At 41.0% G+C, this 14460-nt stretch overlaps 1 protein-coding gene across 1 annotated transcript in view; it reads right to left on the bottom strand.

Moving 5' to 3' along the window:
* Positions 1 to 8796: 8796 nt before the first annotated feature.
* LOC105510630 overlaps positions 8797 to 14460 on the bottom strand; it is a 30153-nt gene continuing 24489 nt past the window's right edge. Inside the window, exons 3-4 of the mRNA XM_011940521.1 lie at positions 12620 to 12773; positions 8797 to 10523 (exon numbers count right to left, since the gene is read on the bottom strand). Coding sequence (XP_011795911.1) covers positions 9523 to 10197 — 675 coding nt within the window. The 5' untranslated portion in view covers positions 10198 to 10523; positions 12620 to 12773 and the 3' untranslated portion in view covers positions 8797 to 9522. The remainder of the gene's footprint in view (positions 10524 to 12619; positions 12774 to 14460) is intronic.

Below are 14460 nucleotides of genomic sequence, written 5' to 3'. Positions count from 1 at the left end.
AAAAAAAAAAAAAAAAAGGTTCACTAAATTATGTAGATCTTCCAAATGTTGACATTTTTCTGTACATCAGAAAAATCACATTTGCTGATATCACCACCACAAAAAAGTCTTAAAGTACTGGGAAGATGTTAAGCCCCAGGATAGTGAATATACATTTTTCAAAATTCAAATTTTTGGTTTAAAATGCAAATGTTACAAATGTTAGCAAATATGGTCAATTGTCTTCCTCGTCTAACACAACCTTTTCTTTTTTTCTTTTTTTTTTTTGAGAAAATATCTGCCAGATACTTAAGTCTAAGTAGTCATAGTTTGTCCTTGGTTATTTTAAGTAAAAATAATGTTCCATAAAAAGAAGTAATCAGTTCACTTCACTACTCAATCACACAAGTGCTTTTCTTGAGGCAATCGTCATACTTCTGTATGCAGCAATAGTACTTCACATGTACTTCCCATTTCGTCATACAGAATATTAAAGACATGTACTAATTTCAGCAACCTAGGAAGAGAAGGGAAATTCCCCAATCTCATGAAAGATGAAGCAAAACCTATTTTTAATATGATGATTAATGATGAAAGACTAAATGTTTTTCTTCCTATTGCCAAAAACAAGGCAAAGATGTCTTCATTCATTGCTTTTACTTGAGAATCTAGTATAATGCAATAAGAAAAGAAAAAGAAATTTTAAAAAGGACAAGAAATAAAAGGCACGCAGATTGGACAAGAAGAAATAGGCCAGGCATGGTGGCTCACGCCTATAATCCTAGCACTTTGGGAGGCTGAGGTACCCAGATCATGAGGTCAGGAGTTCAAGACCAGACTGGCCAACATGGTGAAACCCCATCTCTACTAAAAATACAAAAATTGACCAGGCATGGTGGTGGGATTCCCAGCTACTCAGGAGGCTGAGGCAGGAGAATTGCTTGAACCAGGGAGATGGAGATTGCAATGAGCTGAGATCTCAACATTGCACTCCAGCCTGGGCAACAGAGCAAGACCCCATCTCAAAAAAAAAAAAAAGAAGAAATAAAACTGTCTTTATTCACAGGTAACATATCATGTACATTAAAATCCCAGAAATATCTACATAAAAGCTGCTAGATTTAATAAATGGGTTTAGAAAGTTAATATATAAAAATATATTAAACTAACAGCTAGAAACTGAAATGTAGACAACAGTACCATTTTTAATGCCACCAAAAATGTAAAATACTTAGGGATAAACCCAACAAACTTGTGCAAGATATGTTGCCAAAAACAGCAATACACTGACAAGAGAATTTGAAGAAGATATAAATAGATGGAGATACATACAATGTTCATGGATCTAAAGATGTAAAATTGTTAAGGTGGCAATTTCCACAAAACTAATCTACAGGCTAACTGCCCTCTCAAAATTGCAAACTATTTGTAGAAATTGACAAACTAATTGTTAAATTTATATGGAAAAGTTAAGCATCCAGAATAATCAGATGAATCTTGATTTTTTCCCCTCTTATTTTTAAAGGTATAACATTTTAAATAAGAAGAGTTTGAGAAAGCTTTGTTTGTTTGTTTGTTTGTTTGTTTGGAGATAAGGTCTTACTTTGTCTTCCTGTATGGAGTGCAGTGGCACAATCATAGCTCACTACAGCCTCCACTTCCTGGGCTCCAGTAATTCTCCCACCTTGCCTCCCAAGTGCCTGGAACTACAGGAGCATGCCACCATGCCCAGCTAATTTTAAAAATATTTTGTAGAGGCAAGGTCTTGGTATGTTGCCCAGGCTGGACTCAAACCCCTGGCCTCAAGTGATCCTCCCACCCTGGCCTCCAATAGTGCTGGGATTACAGGTGTGAGCCACCATGCCCAGCAAGACATCAAATGCATAATAAGAGAATAACATTAGGCCAACAAATTCAACAATACAATGGTTTTGTAGGTTTTAAACTATTAGCATGCACTATTACATTTAAACTGTTACAATGCACCAAAATAGTCACAAGAAAAAAACAGAAAATCTGAATAAGCCTATATCTAATAAACAAATTGAGTATGTTATGAAAAACCTTCCCAAAAAGAAAACTTCAGGGCCAGATGGTTTCACTGGTAAAAACATCAAAGTTACACAAATGTTTTCCAGAAGAGAAGAGGGGAGAATATGTTTTTCAGAAAAGAGAGGAAGAGAAAACACCATCCACTTCATTTTACGAGGTTAATTTTTATGGACTGAATTGTGCCTCCTCAAACTTTGTATGCTGAAGTTCCAACCTTTAGCACCTCAGATTGTAACCATATTTGGAGATAAGGTCTTTACGGAGCTGATTAAGTTAAAACGAGGCTGTTAGGGTAGGGCCCTAATTCAATATGATTAGCGTCCTTATAAGGGGAAGGACACCAGGGGCACATATGTACACAGAGAAGAGACCACATGAGGACCTAGCAAAAAGGCAGCCATCTGCACACCAAGGAGAGACGTCTGGAGAAACCAAACCTGCTAAGACCTTGATCTTGGACTGCTAGCCTCCTGAACTGTGAGAAAATTAATTTACATTGTTTAGACCGCCCACTCTGTGGCATTTCTTTATAGTAGCCCTACAAACTAATACAGTAACATAAGCTTAATAGCAAAACCTGACAAAGATTGTATTTACATTTTACAGGTCAATATCCTTTACTGACATAGAGGCAAAATCCTTAACAAAATACTAACAAATCAAATCAATAGAATATTAAAAGAGTAACACTTAAAGATTAAGTAGGGCTTATCTCAGGAATGAAAGGTTAGTTTAACATTTTAAAATTGATAAATGAAATTCATTATATTAACAAAAAAAGGAGAAAACCCATATGATCACTCCAATAGATACAGAAAATGCATTTCACAAAAATTCAACATTGATTCTTGATAAAAACTTACGGCAAATCAGAAATAGTAGGGAACTTCCTCAAATGAATAAAGGGCATCTATAAAATAAGTACAATGTAATTTAAATGATGAAAGGCTGAATTGTTTTCCCCCAGAATAGGAATAAGGCAAAGATACCATGACCACTATTCTAAAATTCTATTCGACATTGTATTGGAGGTCTTAACCATTATAAGAAGGAAAGAAAAATAAATGCAAAGAAGATCAAAAGGGAAGAAGTAAAACTGTCCCTATTTGCAAATGATATGATTTTTAATGCAAAAATCCCAGGGAATCTAGAAAACAATTACTAGCATCCATAAGTGAATTTCCCAAGGTCACAGGATACTGGGTTAATATATAAAAATCTATTTAAGGCAAACATTAAAATGTATATGCTTATATACTAACAGCAAACTATTGAAAAATTGAATTTAAGAAGCAATTCCCTTTACAATAATACCAAAAATATAAAATAATTTTAAATAAATCTAACAAAAGATATTTACATTGAAATAAAATAATATACAGATATGTTGAGATATATACCATGTTTATGGACCAAAAGATTCAATATTATTAACATAACAATTCTCCCCAAATTGTGCCATTGACAAAAGGATAGATATACAGATTAATCATGCAGGCTGCAAAGTCCAGAAATAGACCCATATGTATAAGGTCAACTGAGTTTTGACACACGTGCCAAGGTAATTCAATGGTGAGAGGAAGAAATGGTAGCCTTTTTAGTAAGTGGTACTGGAACAATTTTAGTGGACATCCCCTCCAAAATTAAAAAAAAAAAAAAAAAAAGACTGTTTACTCTAAAACCACACCATATGTAAAAATTAACTTGGAATGGATCACGGTCCTACATGTAAAACCTAAAACTATAAAACTTATAGAAAAAGAACATGGGAGTACATATTTGTGTCTTTGGGTTAGACAAAGATATTCCAGAGAGGACACAAAAAGTATAAACCTAAGGAAAGAAAATATTTGTGCTAATATGCCAGCAGTTTTAACCATCATTGCTTTTAGACCTCAATGAACATATCAGTGCACTGAAAAAGGTAAATAAATAAAATCTGGCCAAGCACAGTGGTTCACACCTGTAATCCCAGCACTTTGGGAGGCTGAGGCTGGCAGATCACCTGAGGTCAGGAGTTCGAGACCAGCCTGACCAACATGGTCAAACCCCGTCTCTACTGAAAATACAAAAATTAGTGGTAGCAGATGCCTGTAATCCAAGAAAATCAGGAGGCCGAGGCAGGAGAATAGCTTGCAGGAAGATGGAGGTTGCGGTGTGCTGAGATGGCACCACTGCACTCCAGCCTGGGCGATAGAGCAAAAAGTAAATAAAGTAAAATAAAATAAAATATAAATATAAATACATAAATAAAATCCTAAATTATTAACCAAATAATTTTTACTCATAGAGTCTCACCTGAAAATTCTCATGAACCCTAAGAGGTCCATAGACCACTTTGAAAATAACACTTTTTGCAACAATTAAAAATAATGAACTGCTAATGGATGCATCATACAGCTACAACATTAAACAAAAGAAGCCAGGCACAAAGGAGAACATACTGTGTAGTTCCATTTATACAACTTTCAAGAACAGGCTACACTGCTCTATGGAGGAAGTCAGAATAATGGTTACCTATGAGGGTCGGGGGAAGAAGGGAATTAACTGAGAAAGGTCATGGGGGAAAGGACTTCTGGTTCTATATTTTTATTTGGGTAATGGTTTGTGCATTTTACTGTATGAATGTCAATGTCACACTTTAATTAAAATATAAAAAGAATATAAATCCTAGAGAATCTTTTCCTAATGAAACATTTCTATATTTAGAAGTATTTGATTAAACATCTTCTAACACTTTTATGCAACAAAACCGTAAGCAATGGGGCAACTTTAGGAAAGAATTCACAGCACTGAGAATTTGGAAATTCTACTTTGAAGATGATGGAGTATAACATTTATTTCGCATTTAATACTTTAATTGTTAAGTACATTTGTATTTATATGTATCTCATTTCAATAGATGATTAGTTCCTTAAAGGTAGGAATGTATTTCATGTCTGTTACACTATAGAATCTGGTACATAGTAGGTGCCTTATTGATTTATTTTCTCATTCACTCATGCAATAAAGATTTCTTTAGCATATATGTGTAAGGTGCTCGCTAGTTCCTGGGTATATAATGATGGGTAGGTGTGGGGCTCAATAAATTCCTGTTGATAACTGATTGATAATTATCAGCTACATTTCAGAAAGAGTATAACTCTCTTTTCTCCTGAATTCCAAGTACAAGGGCACTAGAGATTTTAACCTTGTAAAAATAAGGGCACAAAAACACAGAGATGAAGTAACTGACTTCTTAGGGTGATGCACTTGGTCATGAGTGGGGCAAGTGATTAAAATGGTTACAGCTTCTTTCTTGGACCAAGGTGCTAGGGGAATTCATTCAGATTGACTTGGGTTAATATTTCATTTAAATGCTCTCATTTCACTTCTACTACATGCACCTTCTCTGACTTACATTTCAGAACCTGCAGTCCGAATTGGTTTACTTCCACTTCAGATGCTGTCAAGATAAATTAGACACCAAGGGTCCATGATACCATCTGAAGCAGAACGGCTATTAGTAGGAAATATATAAGCAGTTTTATATTTCAATATAGTGTAGCACTTTTTTGGAGAATGTACTTTCTACTAAAAATGAAAGTGGATGTAACAAACCTTGGTGAATTTTGAAACATTAAAAAAATTCAAATTTTATTTGAATTTTTTGGCAAGTGTAGCCAAAGGAAGGTAGGTAACAGTAAATATTTTTATCTCCTTTCAATGCATCTAAAACCATTCTGCTGAATAAGATCTGACAGGTTCCTGACTGTGAGCAGAGATAGGGTAACAACTCGGATGATACACACACTTGCATCAGATACAGACTCCATTTTTGCTGTAATCATCCATCCATAGCCTCGCCTGCTCAGCTGACAAGGCATGTTAATAATAAAGCATATTGTACCACAAGTGCATTGCCCTACATGGTGTTTATCTTGTTGGAAACTGTAATTGTTTGAAACAATGGCCTCAGTGAAAAAGATATGAAACATTATGAGCTGTGTAAAAACCAAAACAATGTGTACTAATAATGGTAGTTGTTTGTGAAGCATTAAAACATAGATTATGCTGCACAGAGTTAATGATTCAGTCTTGCTTTTAGGTTTACTTTTTATTCTAGTCCTGTGAGATAACCTGGAATTTCAAGCCAAGCCTGGTGGAGAAACAGAGTTCCCCTACCAGAAAGTAAACTCCACTTTGGCTTACTCACCAATGTCTCCCTAGCACATGGCACAGTACTTGGAAAACAGTCAACAGGTAATATTTGTTAAGTGAAAAAAATGAATAAATATGAGTATAAGGAAAAAGTGGAACACATTTCAGGTTCAAGCCAAGCCATTATCACAGTTCTTCCAGGATGTGGTTCAAAGAAATAGAGTCGGACTCAATCTCCAGGAGACAAGGACTCCCATATTGCTTCCCTTGCACCCTCTCCCAATTCAGCCAATGGGACTCCCATGTTGCTGAGCCAATGGAGAAGCCCCAGGTATAGAACCAAGGGAGGAAAGGATAAAGTATGCCCTTTCCCATCTCCCCACATCCTCCCCAATCCCACCCAATAAGATCTGGATATGTTCTTGCAGTTTTCAATCTGAATTCTCTTGGAACAACAAAAGGGGCTTCAGCTCTCCTCTGATTCTTAATAACACAGTGCCAGGTAGAACAGCCTGCATGTATTTTAGCCCCTAACCACTGTGAGGGGCTAGGAGAAGAGTAAGATCTTAGGAAGATAGACAGATGGAAGGCCAGGTCTTGAAATGGAGCTGGTTCACCTCTCTATTGAGGTAGTAAAGAAAGAATATGGCTGGGTGTGGTGGCTTACACCTGTAATCCTAGTACTTTGGAAGGCCAAGGTGGGAGGATCACTTGAGCCCAGGATTTCGAGACCAGCCTGAACAACATAAGGAGATCCTGTCTCTATGAAATTTCTTTTTTTTTTTTTTTTGGAGATGGAGTCTTGCTCTGTCGCCCAGGCTGGAGTGCAGTGGCGCGATCTTGGCTCACTGCAACATCTGCCACCCGGGTTCAAGCGACTCTCCTGCCTCAGCCTCCTGAGTAGCTGGGATTACAGGTGTGTACCACCATGCCTGGCTAATTTTTGTATTTTTAGCACAGACAGGGTTTCAGCATCTTGGCCAGGCTGGTCTTGAACTCCTGACCTTGTGATCCACCCATCTCGGCCTCCCAAAGTGCTAGGATTACAGGCATGAGCTACTGCACCCGGCCCAAAAAGAAAAAGTTTTTTAAATCAGCTGAGCATAGTGGCTTGTGCCTATAGTCCCAGCTACTCAAGAGACTGAGATGAGAGGATCACTGGACCCCAGGAGGTTGAAGCTGCAGTGAGCAGTGAGCCATGATCACACCACTGCACTCCAGTCTGAGCAACAGAGCCAGACCCTTTTGCTAAAAGAAAGAAAGAGAAGACGGGGGAGAGAGGGAGAGAGAAGGGAGGGAGAGAGGGAGAGAGAAGAGAGGGAGAGAGGGAGAGAGAAGGGAGAGAGAGAAGGGAGAGAAGGGAGAGAAGGGAAGGAGAGGGGAGGGGAGGGAAGGGGATGGATAAAGATAGAACAATTTAGAGGTGATGAAGAACAGTAGACATAGAAACATTCTGAGGTAGAGGAAAGGAAAAATTAAGGAACTTGTTGGGGCCTAAGGCATAGCCACTTTTTTTCTGGCAAAATTTGATGTTGTTCTGATTATATCCTTCCATGTGTTCACAAAGGGTGATTTCTCTCCCCAGCATGAGGAGTAGATTACAATTAGTGTCACCCCTCTTACAAATAATCAGTTTAGGATTCGTGTGTGACACAATTCTGCCCAGGGGGACTCAGTTCTGCTAGAAGCCGCTAAAAAGGGTTTCCCTTCCTTTACTGTGAGAGGGAGGGAGGTAGGGAGGCAGAGAGAGAGAGAGGGAGAGAGAGAAACAGTATCCCTATACTTTGCTACTTTGCTGGATGCCCGACTGTATTTGACATCAAGACAAGCAGACGCCATCGTTTAGCCATGAAGCGATATGACAGGAGAAATTACTATCATGTGAAGATGGAAGAGCAGAAAGAAGAATCCCACTTCAATCCTGGACAACTTCCCTAAGTTATTTGACCAACCAATACTGGAACCACCTTTCTCCAAACTTCTTATTTTATGAGACAATAAATTCCATATTTTTCATATTTCCACCTCTAGTCAGGTTTCCTGTTGTTTGCACTTTTGTTGATATCTTGATTTCTTTTTCTACCAAAGGAGGAAGTGAGGGCATGTGTTATGAATGTGAAATGTGGAAGTTAAAAAGTTTGAAACAGGTATTTCAGTTTTCACTTACAGCCTCCTTCCATCTTCTTCCCCCTCCCCAACTCCTACTGGATTCAGACAAGGGTCAGGACACAAGGCTGAATACAAAAGGACCTCTCCCTTCCCAAGACTTTGTCTTTGTTCCTAGCTCAAGCTCAGTGTGTCTGGCTCCTTCTTCCTCAAAGATTGTTCCCTCCCAGGAGGCTCCTCAATCGCTCCAGTCAATTGGCTTCTAGAGCCATCAGTTCCACAGATACATCACACGTCTGGACAACAGCCACAGTTTACACTCAACTGGGGAGCTCCCACCACAGCACCGTTCTGTACCTGTATCTAGCAATGCTTTGTAGCCTTTGAGCAGAACTAGGGAATTAAAATGGCCAGAATTTAGGATGGAAACTGGCACAGACATCTGAGAATGCAGGAGTTAGCTGGGTTTACTAGATTATACCTCTTATGAAGACCACATAGCACACAACTCAGCATATAAACACATATATATTGAATTTCTTTGAAATGACCAAATTGTAGGCAGATAAAATGCCTTTCTTTTACAGAATCTGCCCTTCAGAGAGTGCCTTTCAATGGCACCAGTTTCCCTCCACCCGAAATAAAACCTTCAACATTTTCACCTTATTTTTATAACACACTGAAATAGTGAGCGTGGTGAAGATAGTTCTATTCAGTTTGCTACGAAGAAGCAAGACACAAAGATCTGACTTGGCCACCAACCCCGAGGGCATCCCTTGCAGAACTGGGATGGTCCCTCATTCCCCAGTGGTCTCAAGCCTTTGTTCTGATGTCCCTGTATGTAATTGTTTTGATAGCAATTTCCCTGGTTCTCTCTCACTAGCTTGCTAAACACGCATGTCAATCACATTCAAGAACACCATGGGCCTAAGGGTCAGCCACATCTCAGGACAATGTGATTCAAAAAAGGACACAAGGCATAACATAACATTTTCTCCTTCTAGCATGTATGTCAGTTCTGTTGCGGCCTGACAATGTGTAAAGAGTGTTGTTTTTTTTCCTTCCCCCAGATGCAGAAAGGAAAGGATATATGAAGTACTCTGACCACAGCTTTAAAGCAAGCGAGAAACCCATCAGTCTAAGATCCTCTTACTAGAGAACACTCAATGGTACTGAAAGAGTTCTTCACCTAAACTCTAAAGAACCCGAAGAGAGGTCCAGTTTTTTCCTCCCAAAGATCCATCTCTAGAGCTTCACTCCCCAGTAGGTTAGGGAAGCCGGGACGGTGGGAGAGCCACAGATACTAAGTCTCCCTCTCCTACGGAACCCTTGGACCTCTTGCCCCGTTGTCACTTTAGGGAGCAGCACGCAAAAGCCCACAGGCCAGAGGCCAGGGTCCAGGCCCGAAGCCGGAGCAGGCCCGACAGAGAAAGGGGACCGGAAGGGCAGCGTCGCGGGGATGGAGGCTGTTGCTGGGAGGCGTGGATTCTGGAAAGTGCGTGTGCGCGTCCCTCGAGCACCGCCCGCGGAGCCGATTGGCCAGGACGCGCGGCGGGGGAAGCCCTTGGCTAATCTCCTGCCACTCAGCCCGGCCGACGTCGGCGCCGGGGCTACAGCGCCGCGGACCTCTGCCGCGCTGTGCCGGGCCGCGCGCGGAAGGACAAATAGTCCCGGCGGCAGTGCCGCGCGCCCTTTCGCGGCTCTGCTCGCCCCACCCTGGCTGCCGAGCTCGAGGCTGGGGCGGCGGGAAGTGGGGGCGGGCGGAGCAGGGTCGGTCTCTGCGGCTCTCCGACCCCGGCTCCACTCTTTGCGGCCAGACGGGTGGATTGCGCTCCCTAGGGAAGAGTAATTGGATTCCGGGCTCCCTCCAGCCGGGATCAGCGGAAGTCGGCTGCCGAGCCTGCAGCCTGGGAGGGGCATGTGGGGAGGAGGGAAAGGTGGGGAGCCGCCGCCGGGAGAGACGCGGTGAAACCACTGTCCCCTTAAGTGCCTGCGTGCTTGTTTCTGTACAGGCCGCAGCGGGAAGCTGGGTATAGAGAAGGATTAACAGAGATTGCACCCTGGTGTCCTTTCCCCTCAGGCACGTGACTCTTGCCCCTTCCAAGTTGTCATACTCATTGTGAGATTCACCTGGTTGCTGATACTCAGGAGAGGAATACTTTGGAAGCCTTGAGTCTTCCAGCCATCACCTTTCTGTTTTTCTCTCAAAGCTCCACTTGGAGCTCAGCTGGAGAAGGAAGTGAAGTCTGTGAAGTCTGGAATTGGACATGTCTCTTACTAACGAAGTAATAATTCTGAAGAAAACAGCATTCTTACCACTATCATCCAGGAACGTATCCCAAGTCCCTGCGTTGGCAGTAGCAAACTTCCCATAATTCCTTTCCCCTTGAGGAGATGCAGCCAGAGTGAGAGCCTTAAGCAGAGTTTTTGGGTGAAATGACAGGCATGTTCTAGGAGTTGTGACTTAGACTCGGACCTCTTGTGATTTTTTTTCTTTTCATCTTAATTACCGCATTTCACTCATTCATCATGAAAGAAACTCTTATTGAAGGCTTTGTTTGTGCCAGGCTCTGTTCTACTTATCAGACATACATCAGTCAGTAAAACGAATGCACTCTTGGAACCTCATTACAGTTGCTCCAGTGGGGGAGATAGTACATTTACAATCATACACAATTGTATAATGTCATGTAGGGAAAAGCGCTATGAAGAAAAAGCAGAGCAGAAGGACAAAGAAGGATGCAGATGAGAGTTGGACACTTTTATATCTTAGATAAGTTGATTGAAGAAGGCCTCTTTTAGGAAGTTTTGTTTAAACAGAGATCTGGATGAAATGAGGTAGAAAGCCAAGCAAACACTGGGGTTGTGGGGGGTGGGGAGAAGTTTCTGGGCAGAAGGAAGAGCAAGTGCAAAGGCTCTGCAGCCAGAGACAGTTTGGTGAGTTTGAATTAGTAGAAAGGAGGCCAATGTGAATGCTGTGCAGTAAGCCAGAAAAACAATTGGAAATAAGGCTGGAGATGGGGTGATGAGTATGTGCGTACTTGGTATATACTTTTAACATAATTTGAAAGTTCTCTAAGTTTTGTATGCACTAAAGTGTACTGCATTCTTCCTGTGTCTCCACCAGACACTACATTTCATTTCATTCAGAGACACCATTTTTTTCCCTCCTGGTCTAGCAGTGTTTATTTCTGCTTTTCTCTCACTCTCTTGTACTTATCTCCAACTGTTGGTTCAAGTTTTTCTTCTGTGCAGATCCTTATCTTTAGTGTTACCTTTTTTGCCTCCAACTTGTATATTTGCCTCTTTATCTCATCAACGTATTTAATTGGGCATCTTGCCATCTTCCGGTTTCGACAGGTCCAAAAACCAATCTCATAATCTCATCTTTCCAAAATCACTTCTCTTCTTTCTCATTGATACCACTGCTACCTCTGCCGCCCAAGTTGAATACATAGATGTCATTTTTTACCCATTCCTTCCCTTTATCTTCCCAGTCATCTCAGGGCCTTCGATTTATCCTTTAAAATACCTCATGTCAAATCCCTTCCTCTGTCTCTACTTCAGGGTCTCTGTCTAAGCCCTTAAATGTTGCCAGCTAGGATTACTTCAGCAGTTTCTACGTAACCTTTCTGACTTCCTTCTCGCTCTACTTCAATCTAACCTGCCATAATAATTCTTCTGAATCTTCACTCTTAGCACATCTCTGTGCTTCAGCACCTTTATGGCTAAATTTTCTATTTTGTTAAATTTAAACTCTTCTGACTGAATTTATTTTTCTTTTTTTTTTTTTGAGACAGGGTCTCACTCTGTCGCCTAGGTGCCAAGGCTGGAGTGCAGTGGTGTGATGACAGCTCACTGCAGCCTCTACCTCTCAGTGTTCAAGTGAACCTCCCACCTCAGCCTCCTGAGTAACTGGGACTACAGGCATGTGCCACCACACCCGGCAATTTTTTTTTTTTATTTTTTGTAGAGACAGATTTTTGCCATGTTGCCCAGGCTGGTCTTGAACTCCTGGGCTCAAGTGATCAACCTGCCCCGGCTTCTCAAGAGTGCTGGGATTATAGGCATGAGCCACTGTGCCCGGCCCTGACTGAATTTCAAGCTCTTTCCCCAGTCTAGTTCTCTTCTACCCTGTGAACCACTCCTCAGTCTACCATTTCCATTTTAGTTAGGTTTCCCCCAGAAGTATATTTATATTCACTCATTCCTATATGTATTTGTTTATGGATCTATCCTCACATAACTTAATATTTGATTCAGTAAGGATCCATTGGTTACAAGTGACATAAAATCCAACTCAAATTGGTGTAAAGTGAGAAGGGAATGTATTCTCACATACCTGAAAAGTTGAAGACAGTTCTGTTAGATATGGCTTGGCTGAAGAGTTCCAACTATATCATCAAGATTCACATTCTCCACTTGAACCTGTGCAGAGGTTGCAGTGAGCTTGAGATCGCACCATTGCACTCCAGCCTGGGTGACAGAGCAAGACTCTGTCTCAAAAAAAAAAAAAAAAAGAGGGAGAGAGAGAGATAGAGATTTGGATTCTCCCCCACATGTTAGCACTCTCCTCTGCTGTTTGCTTCATTCATTCCACAAATGAGCAATCAGAAGCTCCAGACCATCCTCACTACCAACAAAGGTCAAGTGCCCATTCTTTTGTCAGCCAATCAGTGTTGCCAAAAGTATGAGATGCTCAGATTGGCCTGGACTGATTCACAAGCCCATCCCAGGAGTTGTGTCTATTGGTAACACGTGAATGGCACAGATGATTTGACTTAAAATAGAGGTATGGTTATCAGAAAAAGAGCAGATGTGTCCTGGGTAATGGAAACAGCAGACACACACACATCCCTGGTATTTTATTGAGGTCTCCAAACATTCTTTCCCTACGTATGCCTTCATTGATATCTATGGCTACTCAATGTAATGACATTTTTTTTTACCACCCAAAATGTACTCACATCTAGGTCCTACGAATAACTCCAAGTCCAGGATAGTAAGGTGATATGCATGCCTCTCTATCATAAAGCAATTTGATAAAGTTCTTCATGGCCTAGTAACCTAAGGATATATGATAAAATTAACTAGAAAATACTTAATATATAATGACAGAAAAAAAACAACTGCAATGAAAGCTCTTATTTGGAAATATGAATAATGACAAACAAAATGTCTCCAATTCATAGCATATGTCATATCTTACTAGACAGGAATAGCAAGGGCTTCCTAACATGAGAAGGGAGAAAGTTCTTTGATCAACCAATCTGGCTGCCATATGTTTTATTTTTGGAGGATCTCTCATTCATTGTTCCTCCATGGCTATGTCTGTAACGGACAATGGGGAGGAGAATCCTTTAGGAACTACACCTCTTCAGCATTCTCCTTCCTGATCTAGTGGGAATTGAAAAATCACTTCCTATGGCAAAGATAATTAGCTTTTACCATCCAAGAGTTGTGAACCTCTTCTGTTGTATACAGTTGTTGCTGAGAACTAGCTACCTAGCCAGGGACTACATTTCCCAGCCTCCTTGTTAACCTTGCTGAAATCACATGACTATCTCTGCTGGAATGTGAGTGAAAGTGATGTGTACCACTTCTAGCCAATTTGGTTAAGTAGTAGGTATGCCTTTGCCAGTCTTTTTTTCCCTCTTCCGGCTACACTGAGAGGTCTCTAAGGACCTGGAGGGCAGTAGAGCCATAAGATAGAAGGAGTCTGGGTAGTTGAATGATTTTGTAGAAGACCACCTGCTACTTAGGGGCACTGATGTTGGACTTTACAAAAGTGAAAAATAAATATCTATTGTGTTAAGCTTAAGTAACCTAGCCTTTCTTCTCCACACTTAGGGTTTCTCTCACAGTACAATTTTCTTTAATTCTTTTTTTTTTCTTTTTTTTTTTTGAGACAAAGTCTTGCTCTTGTTGCCCAGGCTGGAGTGCAATGGTGTGATCTCGGTTCATGCAATGTCCACTTCCTGGGTTCAAGCGATTCTCCCACCTCAGCTTCCTGAGTAGCTGGGATTACAGGTGTGTGCCACCACACCTGGCTAATTTTTGTATTTTTAACAGAGATGGGGGTTTCACCATGTTGGCCAGGCTGGTCTTCAACTCCTGACCTCAGGTGATCTGCCTGCCTCGGCCTCCCAAAGTGCTGGGATTACAGGCGTGAGCCACTGCGCC

This window comes from Colobus angolensis, unplaced genomic scaffold (assembly GCF_000951035.1).
Source record: "Colobus angolensis palliatus isolate OR3802 unplaced genomic scaffold, Cang.pa_1.0 Scaffold19, whole genome shotgun sequence".
NCBI classification, from domain to species: Eukaryota; Metazoa; Chordata; class Mammalia; order Primates; family Cercopithecidae; genus Colobus; species Colobus angolensis.
The sequence above is the reverse complement of the archived record's forward strand: the minus strand, read 5'-3'. Positions and strand labels throughout refer to the sequence as shown.